This window comes from Podarcis filfolensis (genome assembly GCF_964270895.1).
Source record: "Podarcis filfolensis genome assembly, chromosome: Z".
Classification (NCBI taxonomy): Eukaryota; Metazoa; Chordata; class Lepidosauria; order Squamata; family Lacertidae; genus Podarcis; species Podarcis filfolensis.
Window position 1 is genome coordinate 21261949 of NC_139617.1, and position 23264 is coordinate 21285212.

Genomic DNA, 23264 nt, shown 5'->3' on the forward strand with positions numbered 1-23264 from the left:
AACGGGTGGTGGAACTTGGGTGGCTTCAGCTTCAAAGCATTTTAACTCTGATATATATTACTATTTTTAAAAAAAAACAGGGGTGGAGGGAGAGGAGAGAGAAAGGGGAAGTTTTGTTGGACAACCTGTCCTTTGGCTAGTAGAAGCACTTCTCTGGATACCACCCACAGTACTTTAAAGGAGAGATGGGAAAATCTGCAGCTCTCCAGATGGTCCTAGACAACAATTCCCACCATCCCTGAATATTGGCCATATTGGCAAGGACTGATGGGAATTGTAGTCCAGCAACATCTGGGGTGGGTTAGCCATCACTGCTTAAAAGAGAAGACTGAAGACTCAGAAGAATGTCAGCGAAGTGCAGCAGAAGGCCTCCTTCCATCCGCGCTATAAAGCATCCATCAAAATCCAACCCACTCGTCATTTTTGGACCAAGTCCTATTTTTAGGTTGAAATCTGTTCTGAGATGTTAACAATGTGCATTGATTCCCTTCTTTTCCTTTCAGAAGTAGAGGCATGCTGCTTAAGGCATGGCTTTAATACAGACATGATTTCGCAACTCGTTTTACATATAATTGCTTTTGATATTTAAAAATAAATAAAATTAAAAACAGCTGAGCGACTGTGGTTCTCTCTCTGTGTGTGGTTTTTTTAAAATTGGCTGCTGAACATTCACTATATTTTTTTATCCTACAATCACTCATAAGGATCTGCTGTGGCTATCGTATATCCTAAAAATGCAATTACTGTAGAGACTTTCTGGTCTATTGGCTGGAGAATGCTTGTGTAATGACTGTGGAATGGGTAGGTGGGTGAAGACCCCGATCCTGCAAAGATTCTAAAGATTCAATAACATTGTGACTGCTCTTGGGAGAATAAGTTTAGGCTGCAGCATCATACACTTCCACTCTCAGGTCCAATGCTCAGAAAGAAATGAGAGTATTTTATCGATTTATTGTTGTTGTAATCACAGACCCTTCAAGTGTCCCTATTTTTCAGGGACATCCTGAAATTACAGAAGCCATCCCAGTTTTTTTATTTGATCCCAGAAGAAATGTTGGAGAAATGTTGGAGCGTATGGAGTTATGTGACCCCTAAGCCAAGGAGATAAGTAACTCCACAACCTTTAGAAGACATCTGAAGGCAGCCCTGTATAGTTTTATTCTGTTTTTATATGTGTTGGAAGCCACCCAGAGTAGTATTATTATTATCATTATTATAGAATAGGATGTCCCTATTTTCTTTGGAGAAATGTTGGAGGATATGTAATTCTCATCCTCATCACATCAAGACTTTGTGCTTGGAGCAGATGAAAGGACTTGAGAGCTACCTTATGTCTGATGCATACCTTATGTCTTATGCATTTGAATGAGACTACTCTAAGCATAAGAAAGATTGCATTCTGCATTGCTTTCATTGTATTTTATCCTTGTCTCTGTAAATGAAGCTGTGCACCACCTTATTACTTTTTTTGAGGGGTTGTCTATAAATGTTTATATATATATATCCTAAGCCAACTTGCCTGAGAGTAAGCACCATTGAATTCAATAGGACTTTATTCTGGGAAAACATGGCTAGGATTACACTGTAAGCCTAACTCCAACCTGTTGTTGTTGTTGCTGCTGCTGCAGTTGCTGCCGTTGTCATTCCACCCCTTCTGCAAACATATCCAAGCAGTGGCGTAGCGTGGGTTGTCAGCACCCGGGGCAAGGCAAGTAATTTGCGCCCCCTAATCCGTGGATTTGCGCCCCCTAACCCATGGATTTGCCCTAACCCCAGATGTTGCGCCCGGTGCGGCCGGCCCCCCCTGCACCCCCCACGCTACGCCACTGTATCCAAGGCAACTTAATATATTCAAAATCATACAAATGCATTCAAAGAAGCAAGCCCTGCAACAAAATGTTGCATTGTGGGGTGCCTGCACTGACAATACATGCTCAGTCCTCATTAGACTTTTGCAGAGTTTGTTTCTTTTGCCACATTATGTCTCCCCACCCTGCAAAATGTTTTGTTCTTCTCTTATCTCGGGCTTCCTGCAACCTTCAAGCATGCTGCTACTTCCCTCTGAAGCAGGGGTGGAGAAGCTTTTTGATTCCATGAGCCAGGTCCCTAGCAAGGCCACCCACCTGTCAATCAAGTGACACTACAAATACATGAATATATGCAGGGGTACCAACTTGAATCAAATATTGGGGGGGGCAGATAAACCCCACCCTGCATAATCGATCACATGACACAGTGCATGTACACCATTTGAATGGTAATGCCCATCAACTTTAGAGGGGCAGCCTCCTCAAATATTTTATTGGAGGGTGCAAACACCCCCTCAACCCCTAGGAGCTGGGTCCTATGAATGTACTGTATGAGTTTGCTCAAATCCTAACACTTCACTGAATGTAGAGGTTGGGGTGCGGTCTGCCACCTCAACTCATAACATGGCACTTTGATGTCGTGAATCTACTACTTCAAGGTCTTCATTTTCCTTTTTGCAGTGTGTTGCTGCCTGAGAGGGGTACCAAAGCCCAAACAACCTAGCACATTCAGGTGCACAAGAAAGCTCCCTGCAGGGACCTCTCTTTCACACCCAAATCAAGCTGAAGTTGTCTCTCTTCACACCAGCTGGCACCAAAGAGTGTAGTGCGACATCAAAGAGAAAGGAGAAACTGTATCTCTTTGCAAACACTGTTCTTTGGATTGTGGGCAAATACAGTGGTACCTCGAGTTACATACGCTTCAGGTTACATACGCTTCAGGTTACATACGCTTCAGGTTACCGACTCCACTAACCCAGAAATAGTACCTCGGGTTAAGAACTTTGCTTCAGGATGAGAACAGAAATTGTGCTCCAGTGGCATGGCAGCAGCAGGAGGCCCCATTAGCTAAAGTGGTGCTTCAGGTTAAGAACAGTTTGAGGTTAAGTACAGACCTCCGGAATGAATTAAGTATTTAACTCAAGGTACTACTGTACAGTGAACGCTCGGGTTGCGAACATGATCTGTGTGGGATGCACGTTCGCAACCTGCAGCGTTCGCAACCCGCAGCGGCACACCTGCGCACCTGCGGGTTGCGATTCAGTGCTTCTGCACATGCACAAAGCACAATTTAGTGCTTCTGCACATGCACAACCACTGAAACCCGGAAGTAACCCATTTCAGTACTTCCAGCTTTTGGCGGGTCCGTAACCCAAAAAACACAACCTGAAGCTTCTGTAACCCAAGGTATGACTGTAATTAAATAGAGGAGCATCTACTTTGCATGCAGAAGGTCCCAGATTCCGAGACAACGCAGCAAAAGGACCCTTGTCTGAAACACTGGATAGTTGCTCCCAATCCGTGTGCACAATTCTGAGCTAGAGGGCTAGTTGGTCTGGGCGTCTTCCTGTGTCCCTAGTTTGAATTTCATATTCCTTGTGGGACATTTTTTTCTATGATCCGAACACTGTTTAGCAGTAGAGTGGCCACGTGTCCTACTTTACAGAGGGCAGCCCTCTATAGGAAAGGCTGTCGTAAGGCGATCCAGCTAAAGGATTTTGTGGCCCAAGTCTGGGTTTAAAGATAAAGAACCATGGGGGGAGGAGAGAAAAGGGATCCAGAGGTTGCCCATCAACACTTTGCACCTGACTATCCATTTGAGCAGGACCACCAATCACCTGCTCACAGTCCTTCCCATGATGGTGAGATGCATTGCTTTTCTATCACAGCAGTTGTGGCTAACTCTGCATCAGTACATATCATATGCAAATTTTATGCAAATCTGCTCTCCCTCCCTCCCGTTGACAATATGGAAATGGCTACCCTGTGTAAGAGGTTGCTTGAAACTAAAGCTACCTAAAGTTTTTGCACTGGTTTTTTGGGAGGAGCTATGTCCCAGCCTGGGATACTTTGCCACTGTAGGCAAGATGCCCTCCCCTGATGCTGATGCCCTCTGAAGATCCAGACCTCCTTCTTGTTCCTACCATCATATCCCTGCTGGCTCCAGCCCCACTACCACAACTGCACCCTTGCCCATGGCTGAACCATAACATAGTAGCAGCGGTGAGGGTCCAGAATTAGCAGTGAGGGCAAGAGTGCTGTGGTGGCAGTAGTAGTGGCAGTGGCATGGGCAAAGCGGTTGCAGGGCTGTCAGCAATGCAGCAGGCTGTTAGTGCTGCAATGGTAGGGGTGGGGCAGTGGTTAGATCTGCCACCTGAGGCAAATTGCTTCATCTCATCCTTTTGAAGCACCAGCCTTGAACTCGTTTTGTACATTTTAACCCTTTGCTTCCTTCCCATTTCTAGCCGCCATTCTTGCTGCCATTAATAAGTAACCAATTAAATGTTTATATAATAACCATTCCTTTTCTCCACTGAACATACCAAACTCTTTTCTGAATATACTCAACTTTGAGTGACAAGAGGGCAAAAACATCCATGAGTCCTTTATGGGGAATTAGTGACCATTCATGCAACACATGATCAAGAATCTACAGGACTGGCTGTACCTGCCACATTCCATAATATGTGTTTATGCTAACATTTTCCTTCATATTGAGACCAGAAACTTCTAGAATGTCCAGTGATTGTATGAATTTCGCTATTATTGTTTAGAACTGAGCTATGTCTTCAGGATGGGAGGGAGAGTGGAATGCTCAGTTTGTAACCTTTTTCTTTTCCATAATATAAGAAAGAAAGAAAGAAAGAAAGAAAGAAAGAAAGAAAGAAAGAAAGAAAGAGAGAGAAACTAAGGCCATCTGCAGACATTCCTTCAGAGAAAAGCAACTGTGAATTTTTCTGCTGCAAACTCACATGCATCTTTGCTCCTCAAAGGGAGCATTCTCTTCTTACCCTTGAGGCAAGTTGTCCAGTTTGTTGGTTTTCTTCTTCCAACACTTGCAGTTTATTTATTTTGCACTTCTTTAAAACTTTTGCATCTTCACAGTTTTAAAAACCTGGTCCCAGAAGAGCTGAATGTGACCCCCTTGTGACAAACACAAAGGTCAACCAATCAGTATGGCGCTTCAAAGAGTGGGATGGTTTGGTGACTGATGCAAGAGCTGGCCAATCAACGTTGAGCAAATCTAGCTTCTGCTGAAAGATCAGAGCAACATTCCTCTGAGCATGATCCAGGGACAAAAATGGTTTGTGTGCGCCAAAAATGCAGTGAGTGAGCTTTCACAGCAGCCTCACCACTAAAATTATGTACCTCAGTACTAGGGATGAGCAGTTCTATCAATTTGTTTCTCTTGGTTTCTCTTTGTCCTCCAGATTTCCACATCACTTTCTGAATCTTGTTTAAAGTCGTTACGAACGTTCATCAACATTTTAATACAGATTTCTTCTCATTTACACATATTTTTTTTTTGCAATTTGCCTAATACACACATTTTGCAAAGCCATGTTCCCCAATGTAATTTATTTTGATACACGATATTTGGCTGGAGAACTTCATTGAAAAATTTGAACAAATGCAAGTTTCAAAAGGGTGTGGCAGTGTTTTGGTTCATGTATTATTTTGGAATGCATTCAGTTGGTAGGTTTGTTTTTAGATACTAATTGAACTGAATTTGTCCCCCATCTCTGATCTGTGTGCAGCCTGACGGTTTTTTCTGCATTCTGATAGGGCTGCATTGACCACACAGAGCAAGAGAGTAATGGAACTACTTGAAGGGTATTTCACATAACCATCGCTAGGTTCATGCATTTTCTATTCATTATCCAAGGTCAAAACATTTCCAGGATGAATCCTTCTACACCTGACTTTACCACTAGAGAAAGGACCAATGCATGCTACATGAAATGTACTATTCCATATAACATGCCTGTTTCATAAAATAGCAGCTGTGGAGGGTAGGGAATCAGGGCCATAGCCTGTGGAGTGGGGGTTCACCATTCCAGCAATGGAAATCATTTTGCTCAAGCAGCCTCTTGCTGCTATCATAGCTCCCCTCTTAAGCAAATATTTCATTTATTACACTTCTTTAGGCAATTCATAAACCACTTAACGGAAGAACTTTCAAAGCAGCATACAAATAACATTGCGGATCAGGCACAGCTAGAAATCTGCAAAGCAATTAAAAAGCAAATATACACAAAACCTTAATTCATTAAAACACAGGTAGAAACAGTAACACCTTTTAAACAAGTATATGTAATTCAGTTCTGTGGCTGGGTAGTGCTGTCACACTAAAGGATCAACTTTTTGTAAATGTGGAAGAAACATTATGTAGCACTTGTAAAAGTAGAAGCCGAAAAATACCGACAAGATGCTAAATGAGCATTACACATTATATCAGCTGTAATTTTTTTTTTAAAAAAAGCTTTACCAAGAAACCAAATCTGTGAGCCAAGGCCAATGAAATATGCAATCATTAACAATGGTGTGTGGCTTCACAACAATAAGGTGCAAAAATTGTGTGCAATTGCACTTCAATGTATTCTAAAATATCTGACTGTGCACACTAAATTTAACTACTCTGCAGCAATGAAATAAAAAGAAATTTCCAAAACAAAGGTGTCCTGCTCAGTAATAATTGTGCCAAGCAGATGTTCTCTGGGGATGGGAAACAAAGTTCCATGGATTGAAAACTGCAAGTTCCATGGATCAAAGCAGTTAGAGAACCATGTGTGGGACATGGCAATCTCTTCAGTAAAGTGGTCCCAAGCCTATAGCAGCTTGGAGAATGAGGTTCGGGAGATTTCCATCAGGACAACAGCATGGGGGAGGGAGGGTTAGCCACCACCACACCCTTCTCCATGGCCCTAACCCTTCTATTTCAATTGCTATTTGTAAAAAGGATAAACAAAACCATACACAAGGAAAACAGGAAGCATCTGGTGTAAATGAAGAAATAGAAGAGTTAGTCTCAAATATGCAGAAGGGCATGGGTAGGCCCTGCAGAATACAGAGTCACCCTGTTTCTTGGGCCCTGCAGTTAGGTAATCTCTGGACTGAGGTGTCTTATCCCCCCCCCTCCACACACACCCTTTAAATTGTAATGTGTACTATTTCAGTTTCTTTACTATATTGTTTGCCCTCTCCCACATTCATTCTGCCAGGTGGGATTCTAGACATCTGCCCTAAAGCCCAGCCTTGATATTACCACCACTTGAGCCAACCCTACATGCTCCTTTCTACATACTTATTTGTAAAGCCCTCTCAATCAGAAAGGTCTCTAAGTGTTGTACATAATAAAATTATCATTAAAACACAGCTGAAACCTTGTTGTTTAGTTGTTTAGTCGTGTCCGACTCTTCGTGACCCCATGGACCAGAGCACGCCAGGCACTCCTGTCTTCCACTGCCTCCCGCAGTTTGGTCAGACTCATGCTGGTAGCTTCGAGAACACTGTCCAACCATCTCGTCCTCTGTCGCCCCCTTCTCCTTGTGCCCTCCATCTTTCCCAACATCAGGGTCTTTTCCAGGGAGTCTTCTCTTCTCATGAGGTGGCCAAAGTATTGGAGCCTCAGCTTCAGGATCTGTCCTTCCAGTGAGCACTCAGGGCTGATTTCCTTCAGAATGGAGAGGTTTGATCTTCTTGCAGTCCATGGGACTCTCAAGAGTCTCCTCCAGCACCATAATTCAAAAGCATCAATTCTTCGGCGAACAGCCTTCTTTATGGTGAAACCTACAAAACTGTTAAAAACCCAAGTATACATAAAGTAAAGGTCTATAAAACGCAGATGAAACCAACAACACTTTTAAATAACACATAACTGAATCACATTTAATTTTAATTCTCCTCTCTCTTTTCATCCCACTTGTTCACTATAGGTCTTTCTGATGTCTTCACCACTCCAACTTAAATGCAGTTGTTTGTGGAAATCATGAGAGAAAGTCAGAGAGAGTCCATCTGCAGCCTGAAAATACATCAGACCGATTATGGATTGGTTGCCTGTGGTCTTTTTTGGTGGATCGGCAGAAGAATGAAAAAAGAAAACACTCTTGTTTTGGAAACTGGGCATTGCTTCCCTAATGATGCATGTAAGATAGGCATGTTTTCAAATCAGGCTCTAGTTAAGTCTACGTTGGTAGCTACATTGATATCTATCCTAGTCCTGTGTTGTTATCAAAGTTTTGGGTTGAAGCTCCACGTTTCATTGATTCAGAATTTCTTCCTGGTATCCATGAAACTCTACATCCTCTTTTTACCAAACATGAATCTGTCCTGTGTGTTATAACCCTTGCTGAAAGCATTTTACTGTGAGGTAAACTGCTATGTATTGTTTGTTGAGTCCGTTCTCCCTGCCCCCCTGCCATCCGCATGTTCTCTTGAGCACGGGGAGTTTTTAATCAAGTTTTGTAGTCCCACACTGCTGTTTTAAAATCAATTGCTTTATGTTCCAAAATAGATTTACTCCTAGATGGAAAGGTCCTTGGAGACTTCCTGGGAGCTCTGAGAAACTCTCCTTTATGCTGTTTTCAAAGCTTCTGTTTCTGATCCTCAAGCGAGGAAGCATCAGGCGGAGTTCCAACATAACATCTTCCATTGGCTCATTCCCACACAACCAAACTCTGCTTCTGCAGGAACATCCCCAAATAAATCAAAGACAATATAACAATGGGCTTCCTGGAACCTGTTGGATGTAGTGCACGGACATGAAAGTGAAGTCTAGACCCGGAAGATGGAGCTGAAGTCCCAGCTGAGCCCACAAGGCAAATTAGTGGCTCTGATCCAGCTGCTACAGTCGCAGGCAACTACTCATGCACAACAGTCAATGGCTCCTATGTGCATAACATCCTATTTGCTTGAATGAATGCATTTAGAGGGGGGTGAGATGTCATACATTAAAGAGGACACCCCTCTCTTTGAATGCCTTTCTGGTCCAAGTCTAAAAATAAATAACTATAAAAGGGGCAGAGCAAACAAGGGCCTTGAAAATGCCCATCAGCAGTGAGCAGCTGGACAGGAAACTGAGCAGGCACACACAGGATTACCATTTTATTATTATATGAATTATTATTATTATTATTATTATTATTATTATTATTATTATTACTACTATTATTTATTAAATTTGTATATTGCTCTTCATCTGTAGATCTCAGGGTGATTCACAACATAAAAATGACACCTGGTCACAGTCTTTCCTGCTATGGTGGGATGCAACGTATTTCTATTTAAAAAATAGTAATTATTTCTAAATTTACATCTATGCATATAAATTAGCACATGCAGATTTCATGCTTTGTATGTCTTCTTCTGTCCTCTCGTTTGGTGATACAGTTCCTCTTTCTGGCTTATGCATAAGAGGCCACCCTAGACACAGCCAGTCGGTTCAACTGTAATGTGTCTTGACATGGGTGCTAATTATTCTGGTGGTACTCAGTACCGGCACCCTTTCTCCCCCATCCTCTTTCAAATCTTGCGATCTATTGGGATGGTGGTCAAGTTTTGTTGGGGAGTAGCAAACAGAGAGAGAGGGAAGAAAAACGGACTCCTCCTCCTCATCCCCCTTCTCTAAGAAGTACACTCATGCATCCCAGTGGTGCTGGGGAGAAGTTTGGAGAAGTTTGAGAGAGGAGAAATGTAATTCTGGAAGGAGGGCAGGACGGATGCTGGTTTGGGGGCAGTTAGAGAGCCAGGAGGGTGGAGAAAGGATGAGAAGGAGGGGATTGGAGTCTCAATTATAAAGCATGGGCTCCTTGAAGAAAAGGGTGGGATATAAATGCAATAAATAAACTATTCTGCTTACCTGCTTAAGAAAGCTGGAGGGGCCAGCCAAAGGTAGATGTCAGTCAACAAACCTGGCAGCCTGGCAACCAGAGATCTCCATGTGGTCACAATTTCGGGTTGCCATATGTCCTCTTTTTCCCGGACTCAAAAATTTTTCAGACTCAAAATCTTCTTCAGACTCAAAAATTCTCTCTGAGTGGATTTTCAATATACAGTGGTACCTCGGGTTACATACACTTCAGCTTACAGACGCTTCAGGTTACAGATTCCGCTAACCCAGAAATAGTACCTCGGGTTAAGAACTTTGCTTCAGGATGAGAACAGAAATCGTGCAGTGGCAGCAGGAGGCCCCATTAGCTAAAGTGGTGCTTCAGGTTAAGAACAGTTTCAGGTTAAGAACGGACCTCCGGAACGAATTAAGTTCTTAACCTGAGGTACCACTGTATAGCAAAACGTCTGGGTTTATGCAAATACAAATACCACAAAGCTTCCAAAATATAAAGAGATGCTGCTCTGCACCTTTCCTCTTCTACTCTACTCCAGCTCCTTTCACGTGACTGGAGCTGGCCAATAGTTGGTTGCTACATGATTTGGTCATCATGTTGTTCTTCTCCCCTGTCACATGATCCATAGAGCCTGTGGCTGGGAGCCATAGAGGAATATGCCCAGGAGCCATGGAACTGGGAGTGGGGGATGCCTGGGGCTTTGCCACCCTCGCCCTGTGGCTAACCAGCTCAGCGGGTGGAGGGAAGCAAGGTTGATCCAAGGCCCCTTTTTCCGACCTCAAGAGCAGCAGTGGAGGGTGGGGGAACCATTCTGTTTGTTCACTGACTGGTGGGTAGTTACTTTTGGCCAAAGCAGCCCAGTCAGAGTGGCTCACTCTGCACTTTATGTGGCTTTCATAACGGTAGCAAATACATGAAGCAAGAATGAAAAACATGCACCTTTATATGCTCAGGTCGGCATACATGTATGTAACACCAATGCACTCATAGTGAATGCAATTACTGCTGCAAGTGTGGAGCTGCTTTCAGTATCTTATGCAATTTGAAAGCAACCAAACACTGTGACTTGGCTGAATATTTATAATATTTGTCTGTTCTGATCCTTATTGTTTTTTGGTTGGTGGAGTATATGTGTGGCATCATCATCATCATCATTATTATTACTGTTATTATAAACTCTTCAAAATAATGCTCTTCAAAATATGGCAACTCTATGACAACTGGACCCCTGCCAGTCTCAATATGTGCCTGGCACCTGAGGAATTTCAAACTCTGGATATAGGAGCAGGGGAGACTTGGGGTGGCACATGACTTGACATGTGCCTGTTTACAACACAGCTGAAACCAAGAGTAGAAATAGTTTACATTGTCCTAAGTGGCCATTTTATGCACACTTTACCCTGGTATGTGAATTTTTGTACACATTATTTGGCTTGAGGAGTGCCTTGCAAAATTCAGAGAAGTGCAAATTGCAGAGATTTCAAAGGCTGCCTGTGTTTCAGTTAAGGCATTGTTTCAGAAAGTGAGATTTGATGGATTAATCCTTGAATACAAACTAAATTGAATCTCTCTCCGTCTGTACTAGGAGGAGTGGCTGGGTTTGGGGTGGGTGTGAATATGCCCTTAGAATCCTCTACCTATTTGCCTCACTTTGTCTTATTGCAAATTGTGGGCCTGTGCGCCACCATGCTGATCACCTTTAAAAGAATAAGAAAGCCTGGACATTGGGCATTTTTGCACCAAACAGTCAAAACATCTAGCTGAGAATGAACATTACTCCACCAGGCAGAAAAAATGTGAGGCATAAAGGTTACTTCAAATCTGGGGTCACCATTACAGCGAAGAGCCATTCAGTCCAGTTAAGGGACATAGTATCAAGGGCATCTTATCGATTGAGGCTAGTGGTGTGGGGCGCAGGGGCGCCAATTTCTGGAGGGAGCCAGGGAAGAGACGTGGTGCCTCCTGGCATCAGCTCGCCGCCCTTGCCCACCTCCGCCATGCAGCGCTGAAGCAGCACCGTGCCCAGAGCCTCCATCTTCCATGGCCACCACGGCATGAAGTGGCCAGCTGAGCCAGGAGGCGCCGCGTCCAGCCTCCGCCTCTTCCCCGCCAGAGGAGCCACCCTCCAGCCGCTGCTCGCCTCCTCCAGCCCCGCCGGCAGTGCCATCCTCCCTAAAAAAAGGTGGACAACTCTGGGAAATGGGGGGGAGGGGGGCACAGGAGGGAGCTTTGCACCACAGCATCAGATATGCTTAAGATGGGCCTGCATAGTATTGGGCTTTGGCGGGTGTTAGCCGATCAGAATGGGATTCAGAGGACTGGCACTTTTCTGAAAGCAGTCAATCTATATTACATGCCATTGCAGAATTCAGGTTTCCATGACCTTGGAAACTTAATTTGCCTTTTTCCAGATCCATCCCTGATATGCATATTGGAGTTGTTTTTACCTGTATGGGCCTATGGCCGTAATAAATGATATTCTATTCTATTCTCATATTGGAGTTGCAAGCTGGTTAAAGAAATGATGATTGATTCATCATATGGTATTTAACTGATTCACTGATTGCATTTGCAATTGATTTGCAAAAACAAAATTTCAGAGGGCAAAAAGATACCGTAGTAATTGTTGTTATTATTACCCTTACTTCACCAGCAGGTTCGGATTTTCTTTGTTTTCAGGTGCTGCACACCTAGGTGGCAAGAAACTGCCTTCTTCTGAGTCAAACCATTGGTCCATCCAGCTCAGTATTGTCCAAACTGAACCCTATCTGGAGGGATTGAACCTGGGACAATTTGCATGCAGGTCAGGTGCTCTAGCGCTGAGCTGTGGTAGGTGCCATAACAGAAGAGGCATTCCTCCTGTGTGTGAGGGGAGACAAAACACCTCCTTTAAGGAGCAGTTTCCAATCTGCAGTTTGTTGAAGAATCTAGTTTTAAAGTAATTAAAAACAAATAAAGCATTCCCTAATTAATTGGGGGAGGGCACTTCTGTAGCCAGTATAGCATTTACCCAATTAATCTATATTATTAATAAATTAAATATTGCAGTGTGTGTGTGTGTGTGTGCGTGCATATGTGTGTAAAAAATATGTTCATTTGATATAATACTGTATTTATAGATGACATAATCTAGTAGAGGGATGGGAGGCATGTGACCCTCCTGATGATTTTGGACCCCAACTCCCATCAGTCCCAGCTACCATAATCAGTGGCCAGGGTTTATGGGAACCAGAGCCCAGCAGAACCAGGAGGGCCACAGATTCTGCCATTCCTAACATAATTAGGGTTGCCATATTTCAAAAAGTGAGAATCCGAAGAAAAAAGTTGTTGAGCTATCCAGCCCTTGGGTCCTTCACCACCTCTCAGGCAAACCTGCTTTGTAGGGTTGCTATTCGGGATTAATTGAGGAGCAGGAGGGCCATATATGCCACGTTGAGCTCCTTGGAGGGAAAAGGTGGGATATAAATACAGTAAATAAATAAGATAAAATACATGTGGACCAGTTGTTGACCGTTCATCACGTGGTTCTTCAACATTTGATTGTTTCCAAATGAATATGTGAACCACTTCCATTTCGAAATTAGATATAGTTCACGTCAGGTGATATGGATGTTTCACCTGTGCTAATTCATCCATGATCTCATTTACAAGTACAAATTATTGATCGGCGCTATTACAATCAGTGTGCCATGAACATGTTTGCTCACACAAACAGCTGGCCCAATGAGAGTTACAATAATCTGTACTTAACATTAGGTGGCAGGAAAGATTTTTCTTTTGCTCAGAGATGCAATGGCACAAAATAACTTTTATTTCTTTAAATGGATTTCCTTGAAGCTTCATTCTTCTAAAAAAAAAGTTCTTTGTTTACATCTGCCTTTTATTGTATACATTTTGTCTTTCAGCAATTGAGAGTGGGGAATGAAAACAGAAGAAATCCTTCAGTTGCACAGCAACAAAAATGACAGAATATCAAATTTACACTAAAAGGAATCACTATTTGAAAACGACTTGGCTTTCAGCTTTCAAAAACAAAGAAAGACAAATAAACATCTATATTTCAATCCTTTGTATGGGTATTTGATAATAAAACCATAGATATAAAACAAATGCCCTCAAATGACACCATCTAGATGGTTTTAATATCACCTCCCATGTGTTCAGTTACAATATTTTAATTACACTGATAGATTTTTGTGCAATTTAAACTCTCTCTCTCTCTCTCTCATGCTTAAAGAAGGAATGTGAGGTTAGGGATTGAATTTTTCCCCTCTTTGGGGGAGGAATAGTACTCTTAAAAAAAAAATAGCACTAATTCTGCAATATAGAATTTCTTTGTGTGAATCGTGCCAGAAAAACTACACATATAAGGTTTGGGTAACTTATAAGCTAAGTATTCTGCAGAGAGAAGATCCTATAAAATCGGACCTTCCTTCCCATATCAGAGAGAGAGAGAGAGAGAGAGAGAGAGAGAGAGAAAGAAAGAAAGAAAGAAAGAAAGAAAGAAAGAAAGAAGGAAAATCACAACCAGATGATGATGATGATTTGTATAGTGCCTTTCATTCAAAGATCACAAGGCGGTTCGCAACATAAAAATACAAAATGAGAACACAAAACAAAAACAAAGCAATAACCCCCTCCCCCCCCTTATTTAATATCTATTCAGGGGACTTTTTTTAAAAAAAATCCTGCAGATAATTACATGGGGAATGTTTCTGTATTGAAATATATGAGAATAATGCCAGTTTTATAAATGCCAAATTCTAATATTTTGCCAAGTATGAAAAATCAAACACTATCAACAGAGCACTGCCAGAAATCATAAGGGCAGGATAATCATCAGCAAAAGCTCAATTACTTTGTAGTATGTAATACTTCAAATTACCTGCATACACCACCCACCTCCATACATAATACCTGTGCGTAGTGGGTCAGGTCTGCACCATGTGAGACTCACCAGTCCAAACACAGTCATGTATGGTACCCCATCAGCAGCCCAAAAAACCTGTTTTTACTGCCTATTTGGGACTGCCAAAAAATGGGGGGAGGGTGTCAAGCATGACTGCACTGCCAAACTGCATTCAACTGGGTGGACCAAAAGTAATGCATACCTACATTAGGATGAAGTCGTATTGGAGGATTTAATAATATGTGTGATAGTTCAGCAAAAACTCTAAAATTAGACCTGCGATGACATCCCAAACTACGATTCTGTGAATACTTAGTCATGACCAGTGCTACTTTCCTAGAAAAAGAGGTGCCAAAACTCACCATGAACACGTCCCTCATTCTCTTAGAATGTCAATGGCACCCACCTGACAGTTTCAGTGAATCCAGCCCTGGTCATGATGGAGTTGAATAAAGTGGGCGGGAAATAGAGTGCATATAAATTGGTGAGTGGGGGACCCTTGACTTGTGAGCTAGGGATAGAGCCCAGGAGACAACCTTGCAGACACTAGTCCATTAGAGTGACTGGGACACTGCCCCCAGCAACCTCAATCTGCCTTCACCTAGCCTTCTCCTACCTGCCTTCTTATCTTACTTATAACCAATCAGGGGGTGGCTCTGCCTGTCATTGGCTCTAGTGCTAACACCTACTGCTGGTCTCCTGGTCTCCCTGATTTCCTCCCAACCAGTCCCAATGGGCACTAAACACCACTGGGTGTAGAGGTACTTAGCCTGTACTTTGGCAGGAACCACATGTTTACTACCTTGGGTTCCCTCGTGGAAGAAAGGTGGGATGCAGATGCAAGGAGATAAAATAAGATGTATATGGTGATGTGCATGCAGAATTGCATCCCTGCCTTGTTCCAGATTTAACAGTTAACCCAGGGCAGTATTGTCTACTTTGATTGGCAGTGGCTCCCCAGGGTCTCCATCACCTGCTGCTGGAGACCTTTTAATGGCAGATGACCTGGGACCTTCCACATGCACGTTCTTTTTTACTTCTAGCACTGGAAGCTCTTCTTCATTCACCCCATATACTTCATGGAATTCATTTATAAAGAATGCAGGTCTGCCTATTGTCCATTGACTGGAGAGATTACAAACAGGTAGAATAACAGTTATGGCATGGGAGGGGAATGTTTACAATGATATAGTTAAAATATATACATTTAGCCTTCATCCATTGCCTAAGCCCAGCCTCCATTGTAGCTTAATAAGAAAAGCAAAGTTGCTGTACAAAATTAGCAACAAAGCTCTTCCAGAGGAAGATTTAGGGCAGTGTGACCAGCTCCACTGCAATGGGTGCCAAGCCTAGAGGGCGCCTCAGGGCGTCACAACTAGGACATAGCGAACTGAGCAGAATGGAAGGTGATAGGTGGGGGCTGCCGAATATTGGGCTCGCACAGGGCGCCGCTGAAATTTGAAAGACCGAAGTTCACCCCTGGCCCTGCTTGCCTGGTGGCTCACAATCTCAACTAATGGCAAGATTGTTGCTTTGTTTTGTTTTTGCTTGTAGCCTTATGTAATAGCAAGAAATGACTATTAAAAGTATGGTTTCTTTCATGGAAATCTCTCTGTCATTCATATATGTGTGCGTGTTTATATATATGAAATCTAAAAATATGTTTAGGGGTACTCTCATTTTCTTACTCATATTGAAATACTACCCCTCAATGAGGCCAAACTTTGATTCACAAAATGTTTAGGGGTAAGCGTACCCCAGCGTCCCCCCCCAAAAAAGCTGTGTGTGTCATGTGTGTGTGTGTGTGTGTGTGTGTGTGTGTGTGTGTATATATATATATATATATATATATATATATATATATATATATTCTGCGACTTGATACAAAAAACTACAATAATCCCAAAACGCAATTTATCAAGCCTGCTCTTAAAGGAAATTTTCTGTAGGTCTCCCCTGCTCATTCACTCTGCCTATTCTTTCTAGATTAATTTTTAAAGTGCATGAATGAGTAGTCTGTTTTAGGGTTTTGTTTGTTGCTGCCTAGCCTCCACCACCACCCCACTCCCCACACAACACTTATGGCTCAAATCAGGTGACTAAGGAAGAGCTGGCAGCCTTGAGAAAGTCCAGAGAAAACCTTGCCTCCCCACTACCACTCTCTGGTCATATCTAAAAGGCTTTGGGGGATCTAGAGCCAGGAAAAGGACACTTATTGATACCGAGACCTTGGAGGCCGTGGGAGATTATATTTCCATGAGGCATCCCAAAGTGATTTACAATCTTTGACCTAAGCATGCAACAAAAGAAGCAGAAACCGCTTTTTCTCTGGCAAGCATCTGAACTGGTCCATCAGTAGCCTCCATTTCTGCATCCTGGCAGGATATGATGTACTTTAAACAGAATGGAGTTTTAGGTGATGTAAATTGTAGTGCAGAAGATACTGTCATCAAAATGCTGTTGTTACTACTACTACTGTAATAAATAATAATAATAATAATAATAATAATAATAATAATATAGCAAAACAACAACAACATCCTGCAAGGAGCTCAGTTTGGTACATGTGTTTCTCCTGGTTCTCATTTTATCTTCATAGCAACCTTGTGAGTTAGGTTCAGCTAAGAGACAGTGATGGGCCCAAAGTTGACCAGTGAGCTTCATAAATTAAATGTTTGTTGCTCTACCCACATACCCACTGGAAATTCATGATGGCAAAGGCAATATGCATTCTATGCAGCTCTCCTTCCAAATGAGTTCGAGTGGTCAAATTTAAAGCAGCATTTTCATACTTATTTTAATAGGTCAGACACCCAGATCTGAAACACATGTCCTTGGAAGCAAATCAATAGGGCATAACTTTAAAGTAAAAGCGGGATCTGATGCAAAGCAACCCAGGCCAAGCTGCCAAGCCTTTAAGTTGCCCATCTGTGCAAATTTTCTATCGTGATAGCTGAGCACAACTGGGTTGCTTTGAGAACAAACAAAATAAAGGCTGGTTTTCTCCCCATATTGAAAAGTGCAATATGAATAAAAGATACAATAATAAAAATTGCATGGCTGCCTGATAAATATTAACTTAATATTAATTTACAAAATTAATAGGGTTGGGGAAATAATACTGGCTTCATTTTCCTGGATGGTATCTACAATCATCCCTGCTTTAAATTCATAAGGTACTGACACACACACACAAGAAAACAAACACACACACCAATAAAAACCAACAAACCAATGCCTCTGCCTTCACAAAGACACTTAGCATCCCCTTCCCCCTCCCCCTTTTGCAATGTGCTTCTCTGTTTTAAATTATAATTCGCAGGCAGCGAATACATTCGTGCATTCAGATTCAAGGCAAAGTTACATTGTGTGTTTCCCAGTTGTCAATTACAAACGGCTGGTCCAAGGAGGAGCTGAACCCTTCTTAAAGTCGCTGCATAGCCAACAGCATCTCTGAGGCTGCCTCTTAAACGGGAGAGGAGAGAGAGAGAGAGAGAGAGAGAGAGAGAGAGAGAGAGAGAGAGAGAGAGAGAGAGATTGTGCTCAAAGAAACATATGTCGTCCCAAGATTTATTTATTTTTTAAACCGAACGAAAGAAAAGGATCGCTTTGCACAATCTCATGTGAAATTGACTGTATTAGCTTAACTAGCCCTGCCTGGGAAAGGGAAATTTGCATCCCATGCTTTAAAAAAGAAAGGAAAAGAGGAGGCGGAAGAAGAAAAGCAAACAAATAAACCAGGAAGACTCCACTAGGATGACCCTAAGGAAACCGAGATCTACAACAACCTCTTTAACAGGAAAAAGGGTGTGAGACTCTCCTTTCTCTCCCTTCTCCAGCAAAGATGGAAGCCTTAGAAGGGCCTGCCAGCTGACTACAGTATAGATACGAGAGTTTGCTATATATTAGCTTCAATATTGTCTGAGAGAGGAAATTGACAGATTTCTTAAACAAAACAACAACAACAACAAATTTCACATAGGATTGAAAGGGCGGCTGGGAATTTGAACGCAAAAAAGCTGGCTCTTCTCTTTTAAAGTCTAACCCTTTAACCCTAAATAATAATTAACAACAACAAGAAATATTTTTAAAAGAGCAAGGCCGTAAAGCATATTGGAAGGGGGGGCGGGGACCGAGAAAGTTTATTTATTTTTATTTTTCTGTAAAGTTTCCCGGATTTCTTTTCTTTTTTTGTTTTATCACCACACAAATAACGCAACTTCTTTTAACCTGTAAAAATGTTTTATTCAGACCTTTTGTGTGTGTGCGTCTGTACAACAATAAAATATTGCGTCAATATAAACCCCCCCTTGACTAAAAGTGGTTGACAAACAAACATCACAAGCGAATCGTTTTATGTTTACGCCTTCCTTCCCTGGACAGCCGCTTCGAGGATATATATATATATATAATTATTTTTCTGATTTTTTTTTAAAACATAATGAGGAATTTATTGAAAATAAATAATTGTCGGCAACTGCGATAGGCAATTTGGAATAAAATAGTTGAAAAAGCAACCTTTAATGAAAATAGCGTTTATTATACATCAGTTACTAAATGAATAATCTAAATGATCTTTTCCCCCCTTTTAAATTAATAACTTCCCAAAAACGTTTAGAATATACAAAACTGTACAGGTATTTTCTTTTTCTTTTTTCCTTAATATAAAGTTGGCAGAAAGCGGGGTCTTCATTGTTGGGATATTAAGCGCATATTCAGGCTTGCCAGAGAGAAAATATGGAAATGAACATTGTTTATGCTTGGAAAGAATTTGGATTGAAAACGGGGGCGGGAAATGGGGGGGGGGTGGAAATCCTTTTCCATAATTAAACTGGCGTTGTTTTTGCATCATTCCAGAGCTGCAAATTTGCATCTAGGGCTCCTTTCATATTATATCGATAGGTGTGTCAGACAGAGTAGTGACGAATGAGTAGGCACAATACTCTGGATTTTTTTAGTAGTATAACTATATATATCTATATATACTTAGATGTCTGTAAAGCACCTATACAAACAACTGCGGTGCCTCGTTGTGCCAGGTTTCCGTGTGTATTCGCTTAAGACATGTAAACGTGTAAAATATACACGTTGTGGTCCTGCCTAGGTGTCCGTAGACAAACAATGGGCAATGCGTCTGTTTGTACAGCGTGTTTGTGTGTGCCTGCACACCCCTATAATGTGCGCCTTTGTAAACACACACGTCCACAAATGGAGGGGAGCTATATCCAATGACAGGCATGGAAAGGGAGGGAAGAATCTACAAGCAAAATAGCATTTTATTTGCTTTGGGGGAACTCTTTTAAAAAAATACAACTTAATAACAAAACGCTTTTGACCAGATCTGCAGCATATCAGTAAAAACCACAACCCAGTTCCTTACTGCCTTTCCCCCCACCTCGACCCAACCACCTCCCATACCCATTATTAATTTCAACCCTTGCTGTTTTCCTTTTGACTTTTGATAAGAAACGCGGGCAAACCGATTTATTCCGAAGCTAAGCGTTGGACTGGAAACGGGTTTGACTACAAACCGTAGCTCCAGGGGCCGACCAGGATGGATTCAGTCGTGTGTGTATATATATATATATAACATTGTCGAAGAGCTAGAGACCAGGGAAAGGCCGGCCTTTCAAACATATATAAGTTATTCTGGTGATGTTTCCATGTTCGATCTTTGTTTAGACAAGCCAAAATCAGGCACGGGGATGGATGGGGAGGGATATGGAAGGGGACGAGTAGGAGTCTTCTTTTAGAGAATTTCCATGTTGACGTTATATAATTCTGAAAGTTATTTAAATATATCTGAAAGGGCGGGACAAAGAAGGGTTGAGAAAATCAGATTTTCTGACTAGTCATCTCTTGTTTCTGCCTTTGGGGCTTAGAAAAGAGGGGTTCCAGATTCCACCCTACTCTAATGGGGGCTGGGAAAATTAGAATACATTTCCCCCTGCCTCCTCCTCCCCCCCTTTACAGAAAATCAGTGACCTGCAGGGGGAGAGGGGAGGAGGAGCTGATCAATGGGGTTCCTCCAATTTTAGGTCACAAATGTTACCTACAGGTTGTAGTGTGACACCCCCGGCCTTCGAAAGGCCGCTATACAGAAAGTCTGGTTTAGGAACGAGCAAAGCCAAGTCCAGCCAAGCTAAAGCGAAAACAAAAAATATATATACCCCAAAACCTGAAATACATCGGATCAGACCAAGGCGCTGAAAGGTTATTCATAGGCACGTTTTGTGTATATATCTATATGGAAAGAGAGAGACAATGCATTTGTTCTGTTGTCTTCGTATCGGAGATTTCTTTTTTTTTAAAGCCTTGATGTTTACCACAGAAAATCGGCGAGGGGGTGGGGAAGGTTGGATAGATAGAGAAACAGAAGAAAAACAAGATAAGTATAGACATATAAATAAGTATATGTGCTGCCAGGAATGAGCAGCGGGGTGGAGTGGGGTAATGACTGTGGGGAGGAGGTATGTATTATAAACTATTCTTTTCATTTTCTTAATGTCGTGGCCCGGTTGATGTTGTCCTGAAGGGTTGATGAAGGTAAAGTTACCGATAATAATAATAATAATAATAATAATAATTATAATAATTATAATAATAATAATAAAATCCTGGTTTGGGCAGGGTCGGGAGAAGAAGAAGAAAAAGAAGAACGCAAGAAAAAGGAGGGCGAGGAGGAGGAGGAGTGGGGGATGAATGTCACACCCATAGGATCCGCGCCGCTGCCCAGTTCCCGAGTGGGTCCTTCATAGTCAAAGATCGTGGCAGGAGGCGTCTGTTTTCACGCTGTGAGAGTAAACCTCGTGCGGCTGCGGCGGGTCCCCTGGCGGCGTCATCCTCTTCTCCTTTTGCCGTCTGTTGCAAAACCAAACCCGCACCACCTCCTTCTCCAGCTGGAGGCTGTCCGCCAAAGACGAGATCTCCTGGGCCGCCGGCTTGGGGCACTTCAAGAAATGCGTTTCCAGGACCCCTTTGACACTCACCTCGATGGAGGTCCGCTTCTTCCGCTTCCTGCCCTGAGCCGCGATCTTGTCGATGCTGGTGGGGCTCCCCGTCGAGGAGTCGGCCTCCTCCAGCCACTTGTTCAGCAGAGGCTTAAGCTTGCACATGTTCTTGAAGCTCAGCTGCAGAGCCTCGAACCGGCAGATGGTCGTCTGAGAGAAGACGTTCCCGTACAAAGTGCCCAGCGCCAAACCCACGTCCGCTTGCGTGAAGCCCAGCTTGATCCTCCTTTGTTTGAACTGCTTGGCGAACTGCTCCAGTTCGTCCGACGTCGGTGTCTCCTCGTCCGAGTGGTCCTGGCAGTGGTGCGAGCCCAGGTCGCCGTGGTCCGGGGTGTCCCTCAGCACCTGGTGCATGGCCTGCGGCGTGACCGAAGCCGGAGGGGGCGTCAGACCCCCGTGGTCCAACATCCCGCTGACCGTGAAGCCCGCTTGAGAGTAGACGTTCAAGGGAGGAGGCGGAGGCTGCCCGCTCGACGTGAGCGAGGAATTGTGAGCCGGGCTGGCCCCCCAGGCGCTGGGATGGCTGGTGTGGTGGGGCGAGTGGTGGCTAACGTGAGGCGAGCGGTGGTGGATGATGGCCCCCAGCTGCAAGTCTTCCCGCCCTGGCTTCACGTCGGGCTGGTCCAGAGGGCTGGCGGTCAAGGTGGACGACCAAGGCCCTGCGTCGCTCAGGCTGGTCACCCAGTGGTGCCCCAGAGGGTGCCCATTGCTGGGGACCCCTTGCAAGTAGTCACTTTGGAGAAGTTTCTGGGGGTTCCGGAATGGGCTTCCTTGCTGCATCCCCGCCGATTCTGCGTGGACCAAAGAGCTGGAAGTGAGGATGCTGTAGGGATTCGACGCCGCAGTAGCCATGCTTGATGCTCAGGATTCCCCCTACTAGTTATAATGTGGCAAAGGGAGATGCGTTCAGCCTTTGACATCTACCCAGCCTAAAGGGAGCCAAATCAGCAACCGCATGCTGACGGGCAGCCCCGGCGGCCAATCCAAAAGCCTCTTCCCGCCGGGAAGTGGGCGCCGCAACCAATGAGGGTTCGCCAAAGAGGCTGGCTCTGAGCCCGTCCAAAAGGGTGGGGGGGATGGAGAGAGAGAGAAAGAGGGAGACGAAGAAGCTTGCAGGCGGAGAAGGGTTAAAACGAGGGAGTCTGGAAGCAGGAAGTGAATCAATCTTCAGGTTCCATTGGCTGCCGCGAGCGGGCTGCCCACGATTCACTGGGTTAACCCTTTCGCCGCTGCAGGACAATATCATTTATTTCAGCCCACCCACCCCATCTGCCCCTCTGCCGCCGCTACTTCATTTTTTAGATCTTATTAGGAGAAGAAGAAAGGGAAAGAGGTGGGAGGAAGGGAAAGGAGGAGGCAAGGGAATGCGAGGGCATGGTTTAAATTTGTATTGATTAATTCCAGGTATAGACCCCTTTCCTGGAAAACTTGGGAGGGGGCAGGCGAAGGGAGATTAAATACCCATCTTCAAGACGGACAACTTCTCCTTAACACAATCTATAGACGTCTCCCCACAATACCACACCACCCCCCAAATCCCTCTTAACATTTTGAAGTCAGTCTGAAAGCAACTGGGAGATTAAGGGGTTGGGGTAGCGGGGGACAACAACAAAATAAACAAAACTGTCTCAAGTCAATCTCCCCGGCGCCTCAAAAGTTACACCTTGCCTAGGAAACTTCGTGTGTGAGAGAG

At 43.4% G+C, this 23264-nt stretch overlaps 1 protein-coding gene and 1 long non-coding RNA gene across 2 annotated transcripts; one reads left to right on the forward strand and one right to left on the reverse strand.

The window, feature by feature from the left end:
• The first annotated feature begins 7721 nt into the window (after positions 1–7721).
• Positions 7722–13903, forward strand: LOC310754408. The gene is made up of 3 exons (XR_014543811.1): positions 7722–7954; positions 12332–12481; positions 13558–13903. It is a non-coding gene; the product is annotated as an uncharacterized lncRNA (long non-coding RNA).
• A 3153-nt stretch (positions 13904–17056) lies between these two features.
• Positions 17057–22476, reverse strand: POU3F4 (POU class 3 homeobox 4). Its single transcript, XM_083596073.1, has one exon. It carries the CDS (start codon positions 22421–22423, stop codon positions 21320–21322), a length of 1104 nt encoding a protein of 367 aa, XP_083452199.1. The 5' UTR covers positions 22424–22476; the 3' UTR covers positions 17057–21319.
• Between the last annotated feature and the right edge of the window lie 788 nt (positions 22477–23264).

Coding starts and splice junctions, on each gene's coding strand:
- POU3F4 (XM_083596073.1), bottom strand. CDS start 22,423: ATGGCTACTGCGGCGTCGAATCCCTACAGCATCCTCACTTCCAGCTCT.